General features: G+C 43.3%; 1 protein-coding gene across 4 annotated transcripts in view; it reads right to left on the reverse strand.

Moving 5' to 3' along the window:
- Window positions 1-9,136: 9,136 nt before the first annotated feature.
- The window catches only part of CHST11 (carbohydrate sulfotransferase 11), a 175,924-nt gene continuing 157,984 nt past the window's right edge, over window positions 9,137-27,076 (reverse strand). For 3 of the 4 annotated variants that reach the window (XM_035126810.3, XM_035126809.3, XM_060279896.2), the window contains one exon: window positions 9,301-10,578. In XM_035126810.3, the coding sequence (XP_034982701.1) occupies window positions 9,724-10,578 (855 nt within the window). In that variant the 3' untranslated portion in view covers window positions 9,301-9,723. Of the gene's footprint in view, window positions 10,579-27,076 lie in introns of all 4 variants that reach the window. The other variant, XM_035126811.3, reaches the window with a different exon arrangement.

The raw sequence follows: 27,076 nt of genomic DNA on the forward strand, positions 1-27,076 counted from the left end.
GCTAACAATCTCCTTTCCCTTCCTCCCCCACAACAAACACTCTGTGAGGTGAGTGGGGCTGAGAGACTTCGAAGAATTGTGACTAGCCCAAGGTCACCCAGCAGCTGCATGTGAAGGAGCGGAGACGTGAACCCGGTTCCCCAGATTATGAGACTACCGCTCTTAACCACTACACCACACTAGCTTACATCTAGGGATGATATTTGATCTTTCCAATTTTAGGATTCTATAATCCTAAAAGTTCATAGGTGAGGTAATGTAGCTGTTCCTGATATGCCAGGTATGCAACTTCTGTGGTTGCACCCTATTTCTAAACCATTTTATGTCCCCCTATCTAAATTGCATTTCCTTCTCTGAAGCTATTAGACTTTTCAGGGCAGCGGGGGGAGGAAATATCTGATCAGCAAAGTTCTTGTCATCTCATTTCTCTATACTGCAAAGCTACATTTTAAAAATCATTTTCTGCTATACAAATTGCACATAAAAGCTTATTGCATTCACTCTAATAACATTTTTATACCAAAGTAATAATGTACATTTAATACAAGATGGCCAATCCATTATGCAGCGCCATTTGATTGAAGACAAATGTAGCAATAACTCGGGCATGGCAGGAACATTTACAAATTACCATTTTCACTCATGAAGATAAATATGAACAGAGCGCTGCTATCATTCAGACTCCTGGAATGTCTTTCTCTTCCCTGCATAAAATCAGATGTGGAAAATGGATGGGGAAAGAATTGAGCTGTGTGGTCTATCGTGGCAATTTAAAGGTCAGAAAGCCTTTCAAAAGTCTGCCATTGCGGGCACAGGAACTTCACACCCCACGCCCCCTGCTCAATTAAACATCTCGAACTCTTAAGTTTTAAATAGCATCAAATTTGAGGTCACAACATGGTAGGAGACATGTCAACTCATGCAAGTAAATCTTCCTGTATCTTTCTTTTTCTTTTTCTTTTTATGGCATCCACATCACTTCAGTTTAGGACCAATCTTGCTCTTGAAGATTCAGGGTGGAAGACAGTGGTGAGAAGTCACAAGAATACCTAGATGTCTAGTTAAGAAAAGAAAAGAAACCTTTAAAGCAGGACTTGGGGAACCTGTAGCTGTCCAGTGTTGGCCTACAATTCCCATCTGCCCCAGTCAGCATTAACAATGCTCAGGGATGATAGGCGCTATAGGCCAATAACATGTTCCCTGAGATTCCCTGATATTCAGAGGCACACTCTGAAGGTGGAGGTAGAGCCTAGTCATCATGGACTGATAGCCTTCTCCTTCATGAATTCGTCTAATCTTTTAAAGCTATCTAATTTGGTGGCTCTCATTGCCTCCTGTCGGAACAAATTCCATAGTTTAACTGCGCTATGTGAAGAAGTTTTCTCTGGCCTACTGAGTCTTCCAACATTCAGCTTCATTCAATGTCCCTGGGTTCTAGTTGGTGAGTGTGGGCTGGCACAGGGGCAGCTGCCCCGGGGTGCAAAATTGTTAGGGGGCACAAGATTTCAACACCCGGTGCTGCCTCAATATAGTTGTGTGCTTCCATTGCTGGGCTCCATTAAAAAAGTCTTCTCCATGCAAACCAGGAAGTGACCTCTACAGACAATGGAATGACTCTTCTTTTATTATCTATGTGGCTGGAGTCTCTTGGGTGATGCAGATGCTGTTAGGCAGTTGAATGCACATGTGTATGGCATCTCCCTCCTTCCCACCCCCTCACTCTGTGCAGCCCTGGACACTGGCAACCCATGCTATGCCACTGGTTCTAGTATTATGAAAGGGGGGGACTTTTCTCCTACTACTTTCCACACACCATGAATAATTGAGAGCTGAGTATGTGGGAAATATCACATGCAATAAAAACACACACACATTTAAATTATTTTCTTCAATTTAATTGAAGTTACTTAGAAAAATAATCAGGCTTGAATGGCTTTGTGTGTGTGTGTTTGTGTAAAGGAACAATTCATAAGCAGTTAACATTTGTGTTGGCAATGTATAACTTAGTTTCTTTTTTTTTACTATCAGTATATTCAGATATGCTTTTCCTACAACAAGCCTTCTACTGCATACAAATAGGTAAAAAAAAAGTCAAACCCCCCACATAGATGTTAAATTATATGTACACATTTTGTATTGTTCATGCATGTAAGAAAATAACACTCTCTGTAACAAGAGTAATTTTAAGGACATTCCCTTTTGTACCTGAAAATAGTGCAGCTTTCTACAGTTAACCTTCGGGTGGGTCAATTGCCTTCAAAAGCTCTTGGTCTGTGCATCACCTTACATGCCAGTTGCAGTAGATAACATTTGGTTAAATCCTTCGAAAATATTAAGCAGAAATGCAAGGCTCAGACATTTTGCAGTCTGAGATGAGGTGAAAAACAAGATGCATTTTCCTCCCAGATGTCCACAGATGGAAGCTAATCACACTGGCTGCCTCCACCAGCATCTGAGGGCAGCCAGCAGTTACTGTATATTCCTGCGTATAAGACTACTTTTTTACCCAGGAAAATATTCTCAAAAGTCAGGAGTTGTCTTATACTCCGGGTCATATTTCTTATATGGGGAGTATATCCCAAACTCTATATTTTAACTGGAAAAGTTGGGGGTCGTCTTATACGCCCAGTCGTCTTATACGCCGGAATATATGGGTAGCTTAGGGGGTGAAGGGCAAGCTGAGTAGCCAGGCCACACAGATCTGACTTCCAAGGCTTTGCTGGCACTCTCTGCCTCTTAACATTTGCTGTCTGAAGCAGTTGCCTCCTCTACCTAATGGTAGGGCTGGCTCTAGGGAAATGCTAACACATTTGAACACATTTTTAGTAATATGCTGAAATGCAAAGGGATTTAAATATGAGTGTGTACTAATGGAAATAACTACCCACTTTGTTTTGTTTTGCTGAAGGGGTGGGGGTAGAGAGATAAATATGTTTTGTGGCAAAACGGGGCAGTCTGATACAGGCAGTTAAGGGGGGCCGGAACTAACTAGTGCTAGCTGATGTGTTGCCATTGTAATTTCCCACAAGGCTCCCAACACAGTGCCGGTTTGAGGCATTGTGGGAAATTAAAATGTTGGCACCCCAGCCCTCACTACTTTAATATCTCACAGAGCCTTGAATTGATGATATCTCAGGGTCATTGTGGGAAATTACAATGGTGGTTCCCAGACTCAATCCATCTGGTGTCCAGCACAGCCGTCTATGGTGGGCTCTTTCACTTGCTGTGGCCCAAGCGGTTGCCTAACAATGCCATGTGCTGATGCCAAGCCTGGAGAGTCCACTTGCCACCTACAGAAAATGCTGTGGCTGATGGGAGAGAAGCCCTCTGCTCTGTAAAGCTTTGTTTGCCTGGATTATGCCCACTACTTTCCTTGCAATGTAGCTGCGGGGGCATGGCACCCAGCGCGCGGGGGGGGGGAGCTGCGATGGCAGCCTACCGGCATCGTGGTGCCGGGGGCGCACGCTCCCCCAGCCCCCACTTCCTCCATCAGTGTCTATCCTGCAGTTTGGGGACATAAGGCCAACATGGAAATTCACTGCCTTTGAAGGAAACGCACACAAGCAAAGGAAAATGGGAAAACATCACAAACATGCTGTGTATATAAACATCCACAACCTATCTTTTTGAAGAAATACACAAGAGAAACAAATTCATCCTTCTGGATTTTTTTTGTAAAGAAATGAAAACAAATAACAGTTGAACTATTGGTAGGGGGAGGAAAAGTTGCGGAGGGGAGCAGAGCAGGATCTGTGAGAGACCTTTGCTATGAACGTTCTGTGACTCACATCCCCCATGCACAACAGACTACACACACACACACACGGTTGCCAGATCAGGAGCATCCCAGACCCTGAACTTTCAGGGCCAAAACCTGACACCTTTGGGTGGCCTCCAGCGATGTCATTGGACGGGTCCTGGTAATGAAGGTTAATTGGGAGAAGAGGAGCGCAGACTTACCCCCGAGTGTCTATACTATAATTTGAGGCCGGCTCCTGCTGAGCTGAAGGTTCTAAGCTGCACTTTTGTTTTATTATGTATTTTGTGTTCTCGTTTTGTATTTTTATGTTGTGAACCAACCTGTGCTCTTTGGGCAGTATACAGATTTTATAAATAAGAATACAATCTTCTTAGTAAATTTTTGTTATGAAAGACACTCTCACAAACCAGGAGGTTCAAGTCCTCCTCCACTTGCCACATGGAGGGGCCCTGGAGGTCTGGCAACCCTACATACCTTGGCAGACGGAGAACCACTTCATGCTGCAATCTCATTCTGCTGAGGAACATGTTTGCATTAAGCAGTCACATGTAGAAGGCCCGTTTTAAAGCTCTTTCCCATCTTGCAGAGACCCTGTCTCCTGAGCACTGAATTTATGAATCTACTCACACCTTCTCTTCTTTTATTGTATTGTCCATTAACAATAGGTTTTCTGGGTGGTGTATATTTTAAAAAAAATAAAGCAAGCTAAAACAACACCATGAGACTAAAACCAACACAGTAAGGGTCAAGGTCTAAAAAGCCACTCAACCATGCTTTTAAAGTTGAAATGGGAAAGACCTCTGCAATTGACCCCAGCCATGAGATGTCTTAATTCACTCTCTCGCACACATGCACACATTTCGGCATCCTACGGGTCATTTCCCCCCTAACCTTTAAGATATGGGAAGATTTGGTTCAGGCAAGTTACAGTTATGAACAAGTCTGTTTTGAGGGGGACACTTTGCCAATCCCAAAATAACAGAGCTTTGTTTAGAGAACAAAAGCCAACCTTTTATTTGAACCATCTAATTTTTTCTCTCCCTGTAGTGACAGTCTAGAGTGCAATACTGACAAACGAAAAGTGTTTGATCATCACCTCCTTGCTCAAAAATGGAATCCTATTCTCTTTTCCGCTCACAGCAAACAAGACAGATGAGAACTGTAAAGAAAAGAATTCAATTTATTCTTCCCATGGTATATTTTCCTGATCTCTGTCAAAACAGCGCCATAGATAAAAAACAGTGCACTGCATCATAAATAGTTCACTTGTTGCCTACTCAGTTGGGCATCCCATAAGTAAAAAGAAACTAACAATATGCAAACTTTGCAGGGTTGTTCACTGACAGAACTATTCTTACTCCCTGCTAATTTGTAATGAATAAACTATAATTGCCTGTTTAAAACAATTTCCAGACAATATTCTACTCATCGTATCACAATTTGCCATCTCACTAATTGATAACTGATGAGAGTTTCAATAAGGATTGAAGAAAATATATAATTTACCTTAAAAATCATTGTAAACAATTAAAATTATTAGTAGGACTGGAAAGACACTTGTAGTTTAACATTGGACTATGGTTGTAATGGAATTGGATTAATAGAGAGGATGCAGGAGGGGAAAAAAATTAATGTAAGGACCCACAAAGGGAAGGAGGGAAGTCCATGGGAATTTATGGAATTCTCTTTTTGTTTTGGTTGTTCAACAATTGCTTGTAAATTTCAAAATCTGAATATTAAATAATTTTTTTAAAAAAGCAATTTGCAATCACACAGAACAATTTCTACCGGATAAGAGAGTGTTCCACTCCAGTTCATTTTTGAATTTTTGTTTATACAGGTTTGTTTTTAACTGCCTGCAAGTTCACACTTTAATGCAAACTTCCCAAATCTGCACCTTCCAAAATGACACACAAAGCAAACCAAAGTTCTCCTTTGAAATTCACACTTCTCCAATTTTTGAGGCAGTTCTCCATCCAAAAGAATGCATATGAAAAAGACACTAAACTGTGGAAAGTCCATGCAAAAATATGCATATGAGTGAAAATAACATACAAAAATGTGTTCCACCTGGGGAAAACCACTTACAAAAAAAATGCACATACTGTACTAGCAAAACTGCATTATATATATATATATATATCAGGAAGAATGCATTTGAATACTTTGTGAATTTTCATGCAGGTTTTTTCATTCAACAATTCACAAACATATGCCAAAATAGGATGAACCAAATTTAAGACAGGAAAAATGGGAAATGAAAATTGATGGATTTGTCCATTCCTATTGCCTGCAACTATAAAACATCAGGAAAAAGGACTGGTGAATCTCTGCCCCGGCTGTGTAAAGTTTTCTGCATAATTCAGAAAAGAAGAGTGGGTTTGTTTGTCTGCTTACACAATGGAGCACTCCCCAATCCCCAGCTCCCTGCAGCCTGGCACAGGCATGGCACAACTTACTCTCAACACCAGGACTCTGCTGCCTCATTCTGCTGATTGTGCCTCTGCACATACTATGCATTTAAAGCACGTTCTCTCCCGCAAAGCATTCTGGGCACTGTAGTTCATTAAGGGATGCTGGGAATTGTAACTCTGCGAGGGGTAAACTACAGTCCCCAGAGTTATTTGAGGGAAAGAATGTGTTTTGAAAGTGCTTTAATGGAATAGTTTGTACACAACCTGAGTTTGCAAGGAGTTTACTGGTCTCAGTCCTCTCACAGACACTGTCAAGCAATACGTTGAGGAACAGAGGGTGCCAAAATCTGAAGTGGGCCAAAGTCAGCTGACAAAGACAGGGTGCAGCACTGAAAGGGGCTCTCTTGCTCTCTTCTCAAGGTTCTTTGCTGCGACTCAGTCGAGGTGCCAGTCAGCACCTGTGAACCAGCTTCACCAAATGAAATGGAGCTGCCTCCTGTGACTTATGAAGCTGCCGTTTCATATCACGCCTTTGGAAACATTCCCTGTGGCAGCAGCATCACCAGAACAGCGTCTTTCTCCAATGATAGTTGAACATTTGCTTGAGGGCATTGGAATTTCCTGATTATGATTTACTTCGCCTTTAGGCCCCCTCATCCCTTTCATCCAGACTCTGTATATGATGGGCTGCCCCGCTCAAATAATGTGGTATCTGGTATCCTCCTTAGTGACATGGTGCTAAGTCAAAGTGCCAGCATGTGCTACACCCCTCAGCCACTACAAAATAGGTCTTTGGATCAGGTTCTGCTTACCAAGTTTGCCACAAGTTGGCCCACTGGGCACCACGCTCCTGCAGACGGCATGTCACGTCCCCAGGACGCATGCATGCCATGCCCCAGCCTGCTCTCCGCTCCCGGTGCCAGAGCATGAAGCTCCGCTACTGCTTGAAGTACCAGTCTCTTTCAGTGCTGTACAATTACTGAGATCAGTGGTGTGTGGTCAGGGGACTAGGCTAGTCCCCTCAATGTTCCTGACACATTAGATCTTCCCAAGGGTGGGTGGGGGGCACGATGCTTGTGTGCATGTCAACCGCCCTCCCCAATCGCCCTTGCAAGCAGGTACCTCTGGCCCACACTGCTCCCCTAAGAAAAATTTCACCGCATGGCACTGACTGGGATAACAGATGTGAAGAGCTCTGAGCACTTGAAATGCTGTTCTTTAACTAGGGCTATTTAGGGGTTTGACTAAATGACCCTCGGTGTCCAACTCTACAATTTTATGATTCTACTCTTTATTTTTTCCTGAGCTGGAAACTCAAAATCCACTAATCATTTTCAACATGTTGGGCTACGTGTTACAATAATATTAGCCAATTATGGTAAGTTAATCTTCATAAATCATTGGATTTGAAAAACACATTAATTCATTGTTTTTCTGATCTGTTCTCAATAAAAATTCTCAAATAGTTCTCAAGGAAAAAACAGAAAAAACACATTCTTTAATTGCTTTAGCACCCACCATAGAGGCTCGACCTTAGAAGGTTTCGATATGAGATTGTAGAAATGCTTCTTCTAAGACGGTGCTTGCTACCTACGGTCTGTGTAAATACTTTTATAAAAAATCTACATTGTTTTTTAAAAGCTGCAGCCCAATTAATTGGGGACATATTTTCAATTAACCAATTTAAAATCGTTTGGTCCATCTAACCATTCAGCCGACTAGCCACTGCAGCCTTAAATAATATTACTACCGATTGTATTTATCATGGAATGCAGACGGATCATCTCTCATCTATCTTGATGCCAAACAAGGAAATGCCAAGTATGAAGAAAAAATGATATAAACATCATGTCTGGCAAAGTAGAGATTTGAAAATTTTGCTCTCTACAAGATACATTCACATTTCTTTCAGTCACAGACTTTAAATATTATGCATGTACATATATATTTAATCGACTCTAGCTGTCCCTTTCGAGGCTGATGCTATAACACACGGCATCATATATGGTATTCTGATAAAATTGCTCCTTTGTAGGGCATTCAGTTTTGTGCAGGTATTTTAGAGCACAGGAATCCACCTTAAATGAGAGTCCCTGCTGTCATTTCATATTTGCAATGGGAACCTAGAAATGTTGCAATAGTTCAGGACATGGTGCTGGTTCACTCATTAGGATACAGTAGGAATAAGAAACCTCTAGGTGTTGTTCTACTGCAACTCCCATTACCCCTGACCATTGGCCATTCTGGCAGGGGCTGATGGGAGCTGGACTCACCCAACATCTACCCTTGTCTCTGCCTTATGGGAAGAAACCAACGATCATGTCTTCAGTTGCAGGATGTTCTTTGTTTTGGAGCACATGTCATGGATGGAACATGGCATTAGGGGTAGGGAGTATGCAGCATATTCACACCCCTTCCCAATCATTTTGCTGGTGCCTTCTCTGACGGTTGGGTTGAGCACAGGTGCCAACTTTGCAGGAAGCCAGGGAGGACACTGGGCAAAAGATACAGAGAAATGAGAAAGGAGAATGGTGTCGCAAGGAGTATTGTACATGCAAGGGGGTCCCTGCAGAAAGAACAAAATCTGAGCACTGTGGGGGTCAAATTCGACGTTGTGGTTGCCATACCATCTGCCATACCATCTCCAAAGGACTTGGTTTCCCCATCAGACTCATTGTGTGCATCACTCATTTCGTTGCAGTTTCCTTTAATGGGAGGTTGGGAGGTGGTTGTAATGCTCTGAAGTGTCTGGCTTAATATTTAAGGGTGGAGAGACTGAGTGAGGCAGTCCACTTCTCCTCCTTCCCCATGCCCGTCATTTTGGAAGTGCACATGTGTGATGTTTTAATACATTCTCAAAGGTGAAAGCCTCACCGACCTTGCGTCCCTGTGGACAAACGTTGGGCCTTCATCTGTGTGTGATCGTCGGCAGAAAAGTGTGTCTTACAGATCAGAGAACCACAAGGTTTTGCCGTATATATTTCAAGGGAGGGTCCCCCTGAGCCCCTTAAACCCATTCCTGTTTCAATGTTTCCAATTATTTGCACACATTCTTCACTAGTGGAACATTCAGTAATGACATTAGGGACAGAGACACAAACTCCTGCAAGGAATACACAGGAAACATTTTCTTTGTCCACACAGTGTTGCATCTTGGCTCCTAACAAGGAATCTATTGTGTTCTTAAATAAGCATAAATAACATAGAAGGCTGAGATTTATGAAGAATGCAAAAGGAAAAGAATTCATCAGGACACAAATAATACCCCCCACGCGCCCCGCACCAAACAGTGTCGCAGTTACTAGTTACATCTAGAGCTACAGCCGCCGCAGTTTTCTAATCCTGCAAACAGAGCTGTCCCTTCTTACCGACAATTTAAATAATAGATTTCCAACTATGCTGCTCGCAGCATCATTCAAAAAAAGAAGAAAATATTAACTTACAAAATAACCCATTCTTCATATGTAATTGTGACAAATAAAAATCTTAAATATAACAGGTTTCATATTCTTTCCCCCGCTTTTTCTCCCTTTTCTCTGGCTCTCCACCTCATTCCAATTTCAGGTAGCTTGGCATTGAGTAATTGAACATTAAAAAATCAAGTTTGTAGACTTCATACAGCTGTGTTTGGTGCTCCGAACTGATGTTCTGGAAGAACTCTGTAGTCATTTCGTCAGTAGTTCTTGTAGACTTTGCATAGGTGGGGAACTTGAGATAGTTTCCTACTCCTGCAAGTTGAAGAATGTAGTTGGAATCCTCTTCGAGTGTCTCGTATTTCCCTATGAGATCATAATGGATGTGGCAGGGATGGCAGAGAGAGTATACAGTCTGCCAATGTTCATTGAATGGCTCCTCTCTTTGGGTGTGAGGGTCTATGAGATAAGCCACAAACTCCTCAAATTTCACATCATCGCCTTTATGTAGGGCTTCCTGGGTTGCATTTTTCCTTTGGCGCTTAACAATTTTGGTTCCATATCTCTTATGAAAGGAGGTGTTGTACTTCTGGGTGAATTTGTTTCTGTAGGCTGACACCAGTCTCTCGAAAGGCTCGCGGACAAACAGGAACTTCATGTAGTTTTTCAAGCGGTGGTTGATCTCTGGGATGCTGTATTGGTTGAGCGTCTTCAAGTTTGACGAGACATGGGCTTCGTTAGCTGGTATCTCCATTGGGTCGCTGTACTTGCCCCTCCCGTTCAAAACCATCATGACCCTCTTCCAATTGGTGCAGGCCACTTTGGGTACGTAGCAGTAGATCAACTCATGATCCTCATCAACCACCAAATGCTTGAGGTCGTTGGGTGTTAGCACACGACGTTTTCTGCTAGACATGCTGTTGGCTCGGCATGTATCCGTGACTTGATCCCTCCGGATCTGATGAAGGATTGCCGTGCTGGATAATTCCAACTGCGTAAGGAAAGAACAAAAGTGGATAACTCAGTACAGTTTGCAAACACTTGCTGCCATCTTGGGCAGAAATACAAAACCTACTTCTATACACAAATTCCTCTGATGTATTAACAACACAGCAACACACAAGGCTGCAGAGCCTTTGCTGGTCTTTGTTAGTATTGTGGTCTGGCAAGGGACCAACCCTGCGCTAAAACATCCTGCATATAAGAATTGCCTTCCTGGGTAAGATTAAAAGTCAATCCTGTCCAACATTCTAACAGTGACCAGCTGGATGCTCACAAAATAGTAATGGAGAAGGCAGCCAACCCCTGATGCCTCAGAATCTGGAGGTCTCATCCCTAGCTATCATAATCGTGGCTATTATCATAGGCATGATCTGCAGGGACAGCGGTCAGTCGCACAGAATCACTAAGGTTGAAGAATTTGGATGCAAGCAGACATAATGTACAAGGTTTTCCATTCCACTCAAGCATTGAAGAACGACACATGTATATCCTAATACCAAATGTATTTTCAGTGTACTTTGTCTGAAACATCTTAACTCTCGTAGTTATATATAGAAAATGAAGTTCTTTCTGCTCCTGCAGTCAAACTCATTTCTACGGAAGAGCAGAACTCAGGCTGACCTTTGCTGCGGAGACACAGCAGGAGGCCGGGAGTTTCAAAAAGCCTTCGAAAATGAACACAGTATGTACTCTTGCTGCTGATGTCTGTCTCACTCTAGGATTAATTGTCTTGGCTTCCTCATTGGCTGTGACCTTGGCAAGTGAAATAAAATGTGTGAACACCTCGGCTATTCTCAGAGAAGGACAGGCAGTCAAAAGTGCTTTCTTGAAGCTTTCTTTCTTTGCTATTGATGGTGGCCTCTTATTGCCAACCAAATCAATAAGAGGTCAAGGGCAGGAAGACTTTTAACAGGTAGTTTTTTGTTGTACAGCACTCAAAAGAATGCTTCCTTGCACTGACGTCCTTTGTTGTGGCTATACATTTATTAAGGATTCAGTAATGTAAGCGGGACCCAGGTGGCGCTGTGGGTTAAAGGTCAGCGGTTCGAATCCCTGTGACGGGGTGAGCTCCCGTTGCTCGGTCCCAGCTCCTGCCAACCTAGCAGTTCGAAAGCACGTCAAAATGCAAGTAGATGAATAGGAAACGCTACAGCGGGAAGGTAAACGGCGTTTCCATGTGCTGCTCTGGTTCGCCAGAAGTGGCTTTGTCATGCTGGCCACATGACCTGGAAGCTATACGCCGGCTCCCTCGGCCAATAATGCAAGATGAGCGCGCAACCCCAGAGTCGGTCACGACTGGACCTAATGGTCAGGGGTCCCTTTACCTTTTTAATGTAAAGAGTCATCCGCTTTCAAAGAATGGGGAGAATTATAGGAGAATTAAGAGCTGCAGGGCTCAAACCAGGACATAGGAATGTAAGATGAACCTGCTGGATCAGTCCAATGGTCCATCTGGTCCAGGGTCCTGTTCACACGGTGGCCAACCAGATGCCCGTGGGAAGCCCGAAAACAGGACACAAGTGCAACAGCATCCTGCCCACCTGTGATTCCCAATGACTGGTATTCCTCCGACAGTGGAGGTACAACATAGCCATTGTGGCTAGTAGCTACTGATAGCCTTGAAGGAACCTTGAGAATCAGGCACCCAGTCATTATGCTCTACCAAGGGCTAGTGAGAGAGGAGAATCACAGCCTACTGCCTATTTGTACTCTTTCCCGCTGTACCTGGCCTGCCTTGGCACCAGTACCTGGCTGGGCAGTTGTGATGGTGGGGTGGGGTGGGGGGCTACTACCCTACCCTACCCTGAAGACCTCTTTTCTCATGGGCCAATGAGCTTCACATGGCTTGGAGCCACCATTTAAAATTTTCGCAATGCCCTGGAGCAACACTAAATCAGGAATGCTCCAGGGCATTGTGGGAAACTACTCAAGGGAACATCCTCCCACTGCTCACTGGAGCTTGCAATCCGCCACAGGGTAAGTCCACCAAGTCTCATGATCTTCTCATGAGGATCCCCCTCAATCCTAGAGCCATTTGCCCATTGTTAGAAAGCTATGATTAGTGGTGTTCTGAGTATTTTTATTCCTAGACTAAGATACACCCTTGTAGGGGGGGATTGAAAGTGTGAAGCTGCTCTAAGACAAAGGCAGATGAGTCATTTGTTTACTCTTCTTATCCTCAGCTCTGGGGCAAGAAGACTGAAAGTGGGAGGGAGGCAGCAAGACAGCACAGTATAATTGAAAGTGTTGGTGAGGCGAGAGAGAAGGCTTATAGCAGGGTAGCTAATGTGGTGCTTTCCAGTTGTTGTTGGACTACAAGACCCATCAGCCCCAGCTAGTATGGTCCATTGCTAGAGATGATGAGAGCTGTAGTCCAACAATATCTGGAAGGGTCCATGTTGCCTACCAGTATCATACAGCAAAGCTATATTTATCCATATTTATCTCCAAGACAGATATATAAGGCGCAGTGCAGATTGAGAAATATGATGATGATGATGATGATGATGATGATGATGATGATGATGATGATGACTAGTCTACTATCCTTCATCCAAAGATCCACTAGCTGTGTATAAACACTCTGGACTGGCTACACATTATCCCCTCTGGTCAGGTCATCTCTCTCCCTCTGAACATTCAACAATCCATTTGAATGATTTTAGGTCAGAAATTGAGCCCATTCCATGTGAGGCCTTTAAACACAGTCATCAAGGGCTGCACCTCAGCCACCAAGGATGCTACCACCCTTTTTCTTCACACAGCATCTAGATTCAGGCCAGTCTCCTGAATTAACCCAAATTGCAATAGAAACTAAGTTTACCCGTATCACTGAACCTTGTGGATGAAAAGGTTCTCCTCCCCAAGATTGGTTCAGATGCCATGAGACATTGGATAAGAACATTTTCCTAGCCAACTAACAGGCTTGCAGGCTGCAACCTTGAATGCCTTAGGCCCCAATCCCTTTAGTCCTCAAAAGACAGGGCAGCTACAGTTTCTCCTGCTTTCCCTATGTCCTGGTCTTCCTTTCATCTGCCTTCCACCCCTCCCCTGCACAAAATGAGCAAACACACAACATTCTGTCACATATTAATGGATTAACTAGTCAGTGAGTTTTATTGCCTTAGCTTTAAATTGTCAGCATCTTCAAACACTGCTAAATGGTATCCACCAATAATCTGATGGATAAAGCAATTTTAGGACACTTTGCAATTATTGGAAGTCTTCAGAGGAAGAACCTTCCATAATGGTGGATTGTCAGGAACACACCTCTGCAAGCTTTTAGCTATCTGAACTTGCAACTCTGTAGTTGAGCCCAGGCTATTAACTGGATTTTACCCAGCTCTCTAGCAGGGTTCCTAACACAGGTTCGCATAAAAGTTTCTTATAGACCAAGTGAAGAAAGGGAAAGATTCTGGCTTAAGGGAAAGTTGCACAGTTCAGCTTAATGCATTATGTGTATGTTTTAGGCAGGGATACGAGATGAACAGGATTAATCTGCTTTACGGTTGGAAGGCTATCCTAAACACGTGAATATTCCAAAAATCTGTCTGAATTACCATGGGAAGAAGATACAAAGGACACTTTGTCTGTGACAAACTGAAAGATCTGGAATGACTAAAGATCATATAATAGAGGAAGCTTTCCTATACCAGATGTTGATACTGACCACTAAAAATTGCCAGTCATGTGGAAAATATGCCCTGTTATCTCTACCATCTGTAGTGGAACTTGAAACTAATAACATTTCCAATCTCTAAGTCAATAAACTTATAATCACAGAGTTCTCCTCCCAGCCCTAATGACATGCTTTCATTCAGAAAAAAGAGCAAAACATTAAATTTAATGTAGCTCTTATTTTTAAATTATTGGCTGCATATGTTGAATGCAACTCAGATGCCGATTTAAGAGAAGCAAAATGTTATTTGCCAGGAGATAACTGAATACAGATACCAGAATATGTAAAAATTGCTCAGCAGTCAATAGGTAAACCGTTTAGAGGTTTTCTACTGAGTGAGTAGTTTACAAATATTAAAAGGAGAATGTGGGTTTTCCCCTTAAATCTCTTGATATTCTAAATTCACGGAATCAGCGTTGGAAAGGACCTGGTGGGGGTTATCTAAAATGGGTCCTATTCATGTTACATTTACAGCACATTTAAATCACATGACTTCCCTCAAATAATCCCAGGCATTGTGGTTTACCCCTCACAGAGCAACACCTCCCAGCATCCTTCACAAATGACAGCTCCCAGGATTCTTTGAGGGAAGCTATGTGCTTTAAATCTATCATGTGGGCGTTAGAGTTGAGAGAAGCGTTGAAGGCCATCTACAATACCCCCCCCTTTGCAGGATCTACAGTATAGGATGGAGCTACAACATCCCTGATACATACAGCTTTGAGTCTTCTTAAATAACCTTAAGTGGAGAAAAGCCCACCAGCTCCTGAACCTACCTTGTCTACAGTCGTACCTCGGGTTACGAACTCCACAAACCTGGAAGTATTTTTGCCACGCGTGAGGTCTGTGCATGCGCAGAAGCAGCGTGCGCAGTTTGCACATGCGCAAAATGGTGCTTCGGGTTACGACCATTTCGTGTTATGAACTGCATCCCGGAACGGATCGTGTTCGTAACCCGAGGTACCACTGTACTGCCAAGCAGCTCTTACCATTGAGCTGAAACGTTCAGCTGAAACTCACTTCCCTGCAATTTCCACCCATTGGTTCTTATCCTGCCATCTGGAACAACAGGGAACAATTTTCTCCATCTTCAGTGTGATGGAGCTCTTCAAATATTTAAAGACAGCTATCATGTCTCACTTTAATATTCACTTCTTGGCAAAACTACCCAGCTCTTTTTACTGCTTCTTATAGGACTTTTTTTTACCAGACGCCCCACAAGCCTGGTTGCCCTTCTCTGAATATGCTCCAGTTTGTCAATGTCATTTCTTAAAATAGGTAGCGGTGGGATTCAGGCTCATTGACTCAAGAAGCAATAGTGAACAGCAAGCAAGTAAACACATATTCTTGCCAGGGGCCATGCTGTGGGTGACCTAAATCAGGACGTGCCTGTTCATGTGTCTCGTTTCTACAAGCCAGTGTCAATTTGGGAGTGCTGAAATCATCAGCATTGCCATCATCATGACATTTATTACTCTCCCTTTACCAGCAGGTCCCAGGGCACGTTACAACAATTTATAATTAAAAATAGTTAAAATAGATTACAACTCCAGGAATTGGATGGGCCCTGAAAACACCCTGAAATGCATTCAGGGGAGTGGAGAGAAGACATTGCTCTCACATCACCAGGACTTGCTTCAACCCAGCTTTGGCATATTTTTCAGTGCATGGCAAGCAGAGACATGGATGTTTGCCGAAAGACACACAAAGGTGGTTTAACAAGCTTGAAACACCTACAAAGTATACAATAATGCACTTTTAAAAATTGAGAATAAAAACAAAAACTAAACTTAAGCAACAACAGTCCTGAAAGAGCTCTGTGTACGCGAAGGACTTTGGCCTAGGTGAACCAATCCACGTAAAGAATAAATTTATCAGCTTCTTCAGACAAAAATGGTGAAGTTGGGGCTGAGGAGAAGTGGCACAGAATGTATTCCACTTCAGCTATGAATGTATTATCCTACTCCCTTTTAAAAACGTTGCTAGCCTGATGAACAGCCTTTATCCATCAAAAATCCTCAGATGTTTTGTCTGGGGGCTGAGAGACGCCCACTCCCACATTCACTTTGAATTTTTGCCTGGGCGGAATTTTGATAGTGACTCTAATTTCAATCTTTTCATTTCTTCCTATGTAAATGTACACTGGAAGTCCAAAGTTTGCATGTTTGCATTGGTACATGTTGGCTGTACAAACAAACAACAATAACAACAACACACTATTTTATAATCTCTTCTTTATGAAGATCAACTTAGCAACAATTTCTTCATGTGACTCACAGAAGGCAGGACGCCTAATTAATCACCCAACTCAGCCCCATTTATTAAGTAGATGTATAGGAAGTTGTTTCTTTTAAAGTCTCTTGACATTTACAAATGCCTCTCAAAATTGAAAAAGAATATCTGGTTATATTTCCCACAGTGTTGGAGGACATCATGGACTTTGGATGTCAGTTGCAATATACAGCCTATTAACTGTGTTAGCTCACAAAAGACCATACCAAAAGTGATTTGTAGGCCTTTTCTTTCTCTCTGTGTGGTTCTCTAACAATATTTTTCATTCAAAATGAGTGTTTTAAACAGTTGGACATGTTTTGTGATGCAAATGTCCAAGAAACCTTTCACTACTCAACGAGTTTCCCCACATTTGCAAATAAATTTAGTTTGCATGCTTGGGAGGTGGTTTTCTGTAGAAACTCTCCATGCTCATGTGGCTCCTTCTCATAGTCTGAAGGGTTTCAACACCTGCACCAATTGTCCATGAGGCCATCCAGCCAGGGTTGCCAGACTCAATAGAGGACAGGACTTCTGCGCCTTTAATTGTCCTGCTCTCTTTTGAGTCTGGCAACCTTAAAGAGAAACCAGCAGACCCTTTGTTTAATTTCCACTGGTCTAGGAATTCTCCAAAGGACAATACAGATGCAGCAGTCAAATCTCTTAAAAAAAACAGAAGCCAGATAAGGGGATGTGCACCAGCTTCTCTAGCTCCCATCATCCCAGCCAACATGAGCAAAAGTCAGGGATGATGAGATCTAGAGTCTAAGCAACATCTGGAGGGCCACAGGTTAGTCATCCCAGACTTAGGTTATTTTACTCTAATTGTCTTGCAAACTTACCCCTGGGCTACAATCAGTGAGTTTCCTTTCCAGCTTAATTAGTAATCTTGTTGTATTGTTATGCTGCATTTTGTTGCCTGTATTTTTAATTCAATTTCAAATAGAATCCTGTGCAAATTCCATGCAGCTGCTGGAATCTAATTTATTTACAGCTGCCCTCTTTGCTCATGCTGAGGTTTCATTTAACCTTGATCTTGGAAGAGCAAGACTCTTCTATTCCCATTTGTAACTGCCACTCACTAATGTGCATGGGAGGTAATTGACCTAGGATACCCTTTATTCATAGGCTTAATGGCAGAAAATTGGGAGCCATACAGCAACATTTTGCACCTCCCTTCAGATATATCTAGAGACCCTCACTAACATGCCCCACATTAAACACTAGTAGTCATGTTAAAATTTAATTACAATATGGCTTGACAGCAAATCCTTTTAGGCTAAAACAGCATTGCAATAAGGCTAATGTATTGTGCTATGAATGAGCAGATTGCATCAGTGTGCTCAATAAACATTCAGAGACCAATCTTCAGAAAACCAGAGCATCTGCAGAAGTTATGGCCCACTGCCACTGCTCAGCACATTTCCAGCAAGCCCCCACAAAGCGACACCAATAACAAGGTCCAGGCAGATGAGATGAATGTGCAGAGGCTTATTGCTTTCGTTTGTTAAAACGACAACCAATGTTATCGTCAAAGTCATCAAAGGCTACAGTTCTGAAGTGACTTGCAAGCCCCTAAATCAAGGTGATGTGTGAATCTGAAAACAGATGCATGGCTGAGGCATCAGGGGCAGTTCACAAGGCTATTTTTATGGGATAGTTATGGGGTAAAGTCACCACCAGGTTACGTTTTGTTTTTAATGATGGCGACCAGTCCTGGAAATGCCACCTCTCCAACAAAGGTCAAGATGTCACCCAGTAATCATCACCACCAGGCTGAACCTACATTTTGGAGCTTCTTCCACTTGCACCCTCAACACAACTGGAGTATGAGCTATGATCAGTCTCTGTGCTAGAAACGTAAACTTGCAGTGGCTTCATTACATCATTAAAACAATGGTCATGTAAATCATATTTTGTCAGCAAGCCCATGGTTACACAGCTACCAATAGATGTTTAAGAGCCAGATGATTTGGCTTCCCTGATTTTCTGTGTCACAGTTGAGAAATCTTTGTTACTCTGAAGGCCTAATAGGCTAACTCAGGCATCCCCAAACTTCGGCCCTCCAGATGTTTTGGACTACAATTCCCATCATCCCTGACCATTGGTCCTGTTAGCTAGGGATCATGGGAGTTGTAGGTGAAAACATCTGGAGGGCCGCAGTTTGGGGATGCCTGGGCTAACTTCTAGGAGCTGCAAGTCAATTGTGGGTGGAGTCAGAGCCAAAAGTGGGTGGAGCAATGGACGTGACTCATAATGTACAGCAGAGTACATTGAACCCACACATTGCGGTATCTATTCTTCCCCCGCCCCTGACAATACACTCGACTCGGCTTCCCCCATCCAGACTAGCAAGTGGCATTAGCAGAGTCCAAGGACACATTACAGATAAATCAAAACACTCAAGGACAATATGAAGCTAAGCTGGTGAGAGGCATGGCCTAGTAAGGGATGCAGCCTGAGGCCAGAGTCCTACCAGATCTCTGGACCTGAGAATGAATGCTCAAAACAGGAATGAAATGACACAATGATCTCCTACTTATTGGGAAACTTCCCTGGTTTGCCTAATCTAATTTGAAGGGAGAGCTCTACATCAAAATTTGCTGTAAGGCACTGGCACTGGCGGACCTCTTTCTTGAAACTGCAGAAAAGTCCTCTTTCTACCTTCAAGGAGAGTCTCCTTTGAGTGCTGATTTTATTCCACAAGCTTCTTGTTAGATCCCCCCTTTGTATTTGCTCATTATTCTATTTCCAGTTGCAGACAGCCACTGTCTGCCTTGCATTACAACCCTTTCATCAGCTCTGAACGCTTGCCAGGCCCTAATTGTTTCACTCTGTTGATCTGCTTGAAGATGCCAGTTCCGCTTTTTGTTGCTTCTGCAAACTTGTCAGATTTCCTGTCCCACCTGGTACAAAGATTCCCAACAAGAAAGGGAAAGCCAGGAAGCTTCATGTCTCCTTTGTCAGGCAGGTATCTCCCAACAAGAACACTCCTCTTTGCCTGCCCAACATGCAAACCTTGGAGCAGTTTGCTAGTCTTATGAGATTAAATTGTAGGGCAGATCAGTCAATTCCTTGACATAAAGCCCACAGGCCTAATGTTATACCAAAGGAAAGTTACCAACCTGCTGCTCGCCATAGCTTTTAGCACTAAGGTCTGAGCTATAAGGGCCACAGCCAAAGCAGCATAAGAAAACAATCAAGGAGATCAGTAGGGGGGGGGAGGCATAAGGGCAAATGGGAATAAGAAAAGGCAAGATAGTAAGGACTCTGTAGGCAAGATGCATCGCATGAACTAATCTCTTGAAAGGCAGGACACTGTGCTGCTTCTTCTTCTGTGGCACAATGGCTCAGTGTGTTTGACTGTTAATCAGAAGGTTGGTGGTTCGAGCCCACCCAAGGATGGCTGTGGCAGGATTCCTGCATTGATTCATTGATTCTATGATTCTCTTCTTCCTCCTCCTCCTCCGTCTTCACTGTAAATTTGTGTTTGCATGTCAGCTGAGAGAGGTCGGGAACAATTCTGAATGCATTTATCTAGCACAACTGCCTTCTCCTTTCCCCAGAACCATCTCTAATTTTATGTCTGTCTTCCCTCAAAGGCTTAGATCAGGCACCCCCAAACTTCGGCCCTCCAGATGTTTTGGACTACAATCCCCATCATCCCTGACCACTGGTCCTGTTAGCTAGGAATCATGGGAGTTGTAGGCTAAAACATCTGGAGGGCCGCAGTTTGGGGATGCCTGGCTTAGAGGGAAGGCAGAGGTAAAATTTAAAAAAGGTTAACAAAGCAAAGGTTTCATAATGGGTGCTTCCTAGTTTCACAAACGAACTGACATTCTACCATTCTTGTGTACTGCTGCTTCTGCCTGATTCAGGCCCTGGGGAAGGTTGATGAAATACTCAGCTTCTGTAGGACTGAGACTCATCCTGTCTCAGGCACCCAGCTAAAGTGTGCTTTGTTAACCATCCCCAGGTGGAGCAGTGAGCGAGGGAGCACTTGTGCAGAGTGGTCCACCCCCGAAAGCTTTAACCAGTGTGCACCATGCTGGGACGCTCACCTACTAGTTCAGTTGTGAAGCCAGACGCACAATGCAGGAGATGAAAGCACTGCAAATCCTCTTTTTATGGTACAGCAGTCTTCATCCCAAACTGTTTTTTTTAAACAAAAACAGAGAAGTCTAAGAACCAGCGGAGCTGAAATTCAGGTACTGTGGCCTATTCAGACAGCAGGTGTTGGGCTAAAGCTGTAGTGCTAACTCTGGGGCAATTTTCAGATTTCACACATTAATATGTGTAGTCTCACCCCACCCCCCTGTTTTAAGGCAAAGACAGTTTGGTAGGGGGAAATTAAGGGGGGTTCTACACTGTTGCTATATTTTGGTGGGATTCAGTCACATACCAGCAAATTGCACCATCGTAAATGGTCTTGCAGAACAAACCCAAATAAAGGCTTTAAAAATTGTTTGGGGAAGAGCAGGAAGTATATGTTATGGTAATATTGGAAAGGGGGGGGATATGAACAACCATTACCCAAATCAAATAGGAATCACTGTATTTGAGCATTGCGTGGGGCAGGCTGTGTTGCATTTTGAGACACACACCCCTGTGAAATATTCATGCTACCCCTAGTCATAGCTGTTTCTTCACTAAAGCGATTGGGCTTTTGGCCACATCAAAATCTCTGTGTGCTGCTAGAAGAAGAAGAAGAAGAAGAAGAAGAAGAAGAAGAAGAAGAAGAAGAAGAAGAAGAAGAAGAAGAAGAAGAAGAAGAAGAAGATAGAAAGATCTATATCACAGCAAACTAATTTCAATGTACGTGATCCATTGTTTTTGTTTTATTTCAAACTCCTTATTTCAACCCCCCAAGGGAAACATGAACTCAGTAACATTTGACTTCCATCTGAGCTTTGAGCCGACGGAAAGTAAAAAAAGGAAGCAAACATTTGTATACAGCGGCAAGGCCAGAATGTTAAACACAAATCATAGGAACATGCCCCAGAGCACATATCCTACTTGGAGGATTAAGATAATGTAGCTACTGCAGTCCTGTTTTAAACCTGATGCGGAACATCTGCTCCTGCTTTGCTTTTAATCATTTGTGTTTTTCTTGCCTGAATCTGCCATGGGGAGATGGGTGGGGAGGCATGAGCGGACAGAAATGGCAGGCGAGATTGTCCCATTGCTGGGAGCACAGAATCCCTGCCATGCTCAGCTGAACATTCAGAAAGACAGCCAGCAGACGGCAAGTTCAAGCATGGGAAAAGGAGATGCTTGCTTCCATTCGGTATTAACCCTTCCTTCGGTTACCAATGCATTTTACGAGCTGCAAGTCACCAGCTTTGCTCTCTGGCGTTTGTTTAGAGTCTCCGTCTGGACCAGATCCCCCACAATGCTCAGGTCTTCCGCCCTGTGGCTTTAAGCAACGGATATGTAGAAGCGTTGCTTTCTCCAGCTGTGGAGCAGCCATTGACAGCCCTCTCCTCCGTGGACTTGTCTGTATGAATTTGAGCGTCTATATCTGCAGCCAGGTCACCGGATCTGCACAAGCCACTTTTGTTATAAATAAGCAGGTTTATGTTTGATGCATGCCTAGAAGCACAAATCCCCTTTTCAGGCAAATTTTAAAGCAAGCACCGTGTTTGCTTACTCTGAAACAGCCTCCCCCATTCTAAATGTTCTGGATTGTTTCTCCCATATCAGCAGGGGCAGATGGCAGCTGCGGTCTAAAACAGCTGGTGGGGACCAAGTTGAGGAAGGCTGCTCCAAAGCGAAGATTACAAGTTCCCTAATGAAACAGACTTCTACAGGGATGGTGGGAGAACATCCCAGGCTGAGTTGACCAAATGCCAATTTAATGCAAGACTCCCAGGTTGTTTCTCTGGAAAAATACTGCAGAGGAGAGACAAGGAGGGTTCAGTTGCTGTTGGTCAGTAGGACCAAAATGCGGCCAAAGGAGCCAGTATTAATTGCAAATAAAACTGTGTTTCAGTGGCTGACCGAGGAATGAGCTACTAACCAAATTGGTATGTACAGTTGACCTGCGCAAATACCTGCCCCTTCATCTGAGGACACAACACCTACTATACAGGATCAAACCAACAATCCTACCAGCAGACTTTAGGGGCAGCACATTGTCTTGGCCTGTCTCTGGCACCAAATATCCCCAACCCTCCCCAGTGCTGAATGCTACAGTTTTACATCCATGCCATACATCAACCACATGGCTTCCCCCCAATAATTCTGTGAAGTGTAGTTTGTTAAGGATTGCTGAGTATTGTAACCCTATGAGGGGTAAACAAATTCTTAGGGAAATCCATGTTCTTTAAATGTATGGTGTGGATGTGACCACAGAAGGGGGGTGGGTGGGACCTAGAGCTTCATTAGTTATCAGTGCCCAGGCCCTTGTTATTAAGATTTGATCAGTTAGAAAACAACTACGGAGCTACCTAATCTGAGCATTACCCAGGCAGGTTTAATCAGGACCAAACCAATTATATGCAAAAGTTCAAGGTTCTTGTATCAATTTACATGGCTCTTATACATTAAGGACAATCTGGTTCCTTATACTCTTGTCCCATCGCTGGGATCTTTCGGGGAGCCTCTGTTGATGGTCCCACATGGTTCAAATGCATGGCTCATATTCATCATGAGCTGTGCATTCAGAACTCCCTCCCAGCTGAGACCAGACAGGCCCCATCCCTACTGAACTTCAGGCACCTAATGAAGACCTTTCTATTTCAGCAGGCATTTTAAGCAAGTTTCTGTTTTTATTATTAATTTTAATTGATGTTAACCTGCATGTGTGGTTTTGTTTGTTTGTTATCTTAATGTGTATCACTTAGAAACTTTGGTGTCACACAGTATATAAACGACTGAAATACATTGAAAATAAAATCCTTGTTACCAACGTTCTCTAGGCAAACCTCTCTTTTATGCAACTGCTAGAATTGCTCCCTCTGATATTGAACAAAAACTACGCAAAGATTTTTGATGGGGGGAGGGAGGGAGGTGAGAAGGGAAGGCTGTGGGCTAGATGAGAAGGTGCCACAAGCTACAACTGATCCACGGGCCAGCAGTTTCCTATTCCTGCAATACATGTTTACTCAGAAGAAAGCCCCACTATGTTCTAATAAGTGTGTTTAGGGTTGCACCTTAAGTCTCTTCACCTTCTTGAGGTTTATATCCTTTGTATTCCTCTCTAGTTTATCTCCAGCCTTCTGAAAATGAAGCAGCCTGAAATGGACACATTAGCCAGAGAAGCACAGCAACACGACCACCACCCATTTATTCTATGCACTACACCTCTGCATATGCAAAATTTGGCAAAAGGTCCAGACAGTTAACAAAGCATATTTATCATGAACTAGGAAGCTGCAATTAATTTGACTATTGCACATATATGTAAAATAATGTTGCTTGTACACCATTTCAATTAACATAATACAGTTGGGCACATTGCACTTATTAAAACATATGTTAAGCCACATGAGGAAACACTGGGCCATCTTTATTTTTTTCTTGTAACCCCTGTTTCCCTTGATATATAAATGGAGCCATTCTGATAATTGAAAAAGTATCATGGGGTTGAACTATTGAAGAAAATTATCTGTGCCTGAGCCCTTTGAATTTTCTACCACCCTGTGTCTAAAACATTTCTCTGAAACCATAAGTGCAAAATCTAGTTTTCTATATTGTTTCCCAAGCATTTTTTAAAACAAACAAACAAACTCAAGAGATCACAGTTGCTGACATTGGTATTAATGCATCTCAAAGTAGCATTTCTTTCTCAATTTTTTGGCCACAGATTGTAACACCAGATTCCTCTCCAGGCTTAGCCAGTTACTCCCTGAAGTGTTTAAATATGCACTTAACCTAAGGACATAAAAGTCTCAGCCAATGACAGAACACTGTAGCATGGAACATCTCGTGCACATTGCACATTAAAAATAGGCAAATACAGGGCGATAATACTTCAAGCTGCAGATAAATGGTGAAATAATAACAATAAGTTGCCAGAGAGTGAGTCTAATGGCAGTTTATAAAGTGACTTCCACAGGATCATGATAACATATGTTCATTAAAATAGAAGAAGATGAAGAATCCATTGATGCACAGAAACAGATTGAAAGGCTTGGCTTAGCTAATAATGAAGCCCCCAGAGTAGTCTCTGAAGCAGCAAGTGCATAAAGTACCTTCAAGGGAAGGCTGGAGCACGATAACATGAAAGGGATGGATCACTAAGAGGCCAATAGATGATATACATAGAAAGCAAGTTAAATATTGCAAGTGCATTCTGGAGCTGAGCAGGCTTTAGCTTTCAAAAGCACGCAAGCTTTTGACGGCACTGAGCGACATCTGGTATTAGCTGGTAGGGAGAGGGAGGGAAGTTGAAAATTCTGTGGGGAACATGAACCACAGAGTGACAGGTCAGGATATTTGGGGGAATTAATTTTTATGACATGCAGAAAAACACAACAACCTCAAAAGGCTTGTTTAAAGGAACAAATGACACAAATATCTCAGAGTGCAAATCGCTTGGGTGAAGGCAGACAGGCAAACCTGCTGCTCAATGTTGTTCTAGCACGGAACTACCGTAGTTCTCCTCCGAGGAGTGTCTCTTCAGAAGAACTGTGTCAAAATACAGAATGGAGAAGAGATATAAAAACCTTGTTCGTACACCTGCTGAAATCAATAGCAAGATTCCCGTGGAGCTCAGTAGGTTAAGAAGCCCTGGGTGAGCTTTCTTCCTCGACATGAAAAGTCAACCATCTTCGGTCCCTGTGAAGCCTGAACTCATATGCACTCTCTCTGCCACTCGCAGACTATGGAGTCATTCTCAGAAACAACAGACGAAGTGGTAAACCTCTCCTTGGACTATATGGCCTTTGACTTCAGGTGAGGGGAAACGGCGACCGGCGCCTTTAGAGCAGGAATGGGGGTCCTCCAGGCCTCTTCAACTGGACTGTACCCAAGCCATACCCTTTAGGCACACCTCTCACTGGTATATGGCCCTCAAAAGCTTGCCCATGTGTGTGGCCACACCCACCACTGGTATACAGTCCTTGGAATCTTGCCATTGGTAGCTGCTGGCAAGGATGGCAGTCAAGGAAGGCAGCTCATTAAGACCTGGAGATGCCAGGGATCAAACCTAGGGCAAGTCATATGCTCTTCCACTGAGCTATGGTCCTTCTCCCTAATTGGCCTTGGAGAGACCACCTGTGGGGCCAGTGGGGTTGTGAAGAGGAAGGGGAACACAGGAATATGGCTTTAACCAGGTCTGGCTATGTCCCCATCTGAGATCATAAGAAGATCCCTGCTGGATCAGGTCAATTTGGGTCCCCATCCTCTTCTCACTATGGCCAACCAATTGCCTATGGGATGCCTACAGGACGAACCCAAGTGCATTGACACTCTCCCCTCTTGTACTGTCTACTGTGATTGACAGCAGCTCTTCATGGTCTCAGGCTGCAGACCCACCTTTCCCATCACCTACTGCCTGACCCTTTTGGCTGTCAGGATTATCCCAGAGACCTTCTGGATGCAAAGTTTGTGTTCCACCACAGAGCTATGGTCCTGCCCATGGGGGAAGCAGCATAATGCTCAGGGGAAAGCCTCACTGAGGTGGAAGCATTGGTTCAGTTCACCCAAGAGCACTTGGTCTATGTTGGGACACAAGAGAGTTCTATGCAGCTGGAAAGAAGAAAGTAATGCAATGCCACTAAAAGAGCAAAATTAGGTGTTAAGCGCATGAAGGTATGCCATAGAAACACACTGCATTAAAAACCAGAGCAGATTTTCCTTTTATCTCACATGTGGAATGAATCGTTTCCAGAAGAGAGAAGAGAAAAATGAATCTGGCACTTAATGATAAAGTTAATAATTAGTTTGCTAGCTCCTGAAGAGGCACCCCCACAACCACATTTTTTTTAATTATACATTATTCCATAGCTTAACCAGCCCAAAGCAGCACTTGGGAAGCAAAGGTTTAAAATGGTTCCAGTTCATTGCCTGTTCCATTAATTGGATCCAACTATACACTGAAATCTGTTTCATCGATCACAATTGCCCGTGACTTGCTCCACAGACAGACTAGTCCCAAGGGGCCATCAGCAGCCACTATGGACTTTAGTCTCATGGGCTCCTATTGGAAATTGCCTCTAAATGCAGTGGAAAGCAGGTAAATGTATCCCCTGACTACCTCCCACAGCAACATGGCTACCATCAGGCAGCAATTGGGTCTTCTGAAGCTTCCAACACAAACAATATTACTGCAGATGCCGGTGTGAAGGGCACTCCCCTCAAGTCGCCACATAAAACCAAATCATAAACTTCCTCAACACCCCCCCCTCCCAAATACACAAGGATGTATAAACCTGTGAGAATTCAGATGCGTCAATTGTGTTTGAGTTTTATGGAGGCTTTTAAAATCTTGGCAGCTAAGGGCAGACAAGGTGGCTGGATAGAGAATGCAAAGCTATAGAGGCTCAGAAGTAACATTATGTACAAGGATGGCAAGAAACAAAAGGGTTTGTAG

Source organism: Zootoca vivipara, chromosome 9 (assembly GCF_965207765.1).
Source record: "Zootoca vivipara chromosome 9, rZooViv2.hap1.1, whole genome shotgun sequence".
NCBI lineage: Eukaryota > Metazoa > Chordata > Lepidosauria > Squamata > Lacertidae > Zootoca > Zootoca vivipara.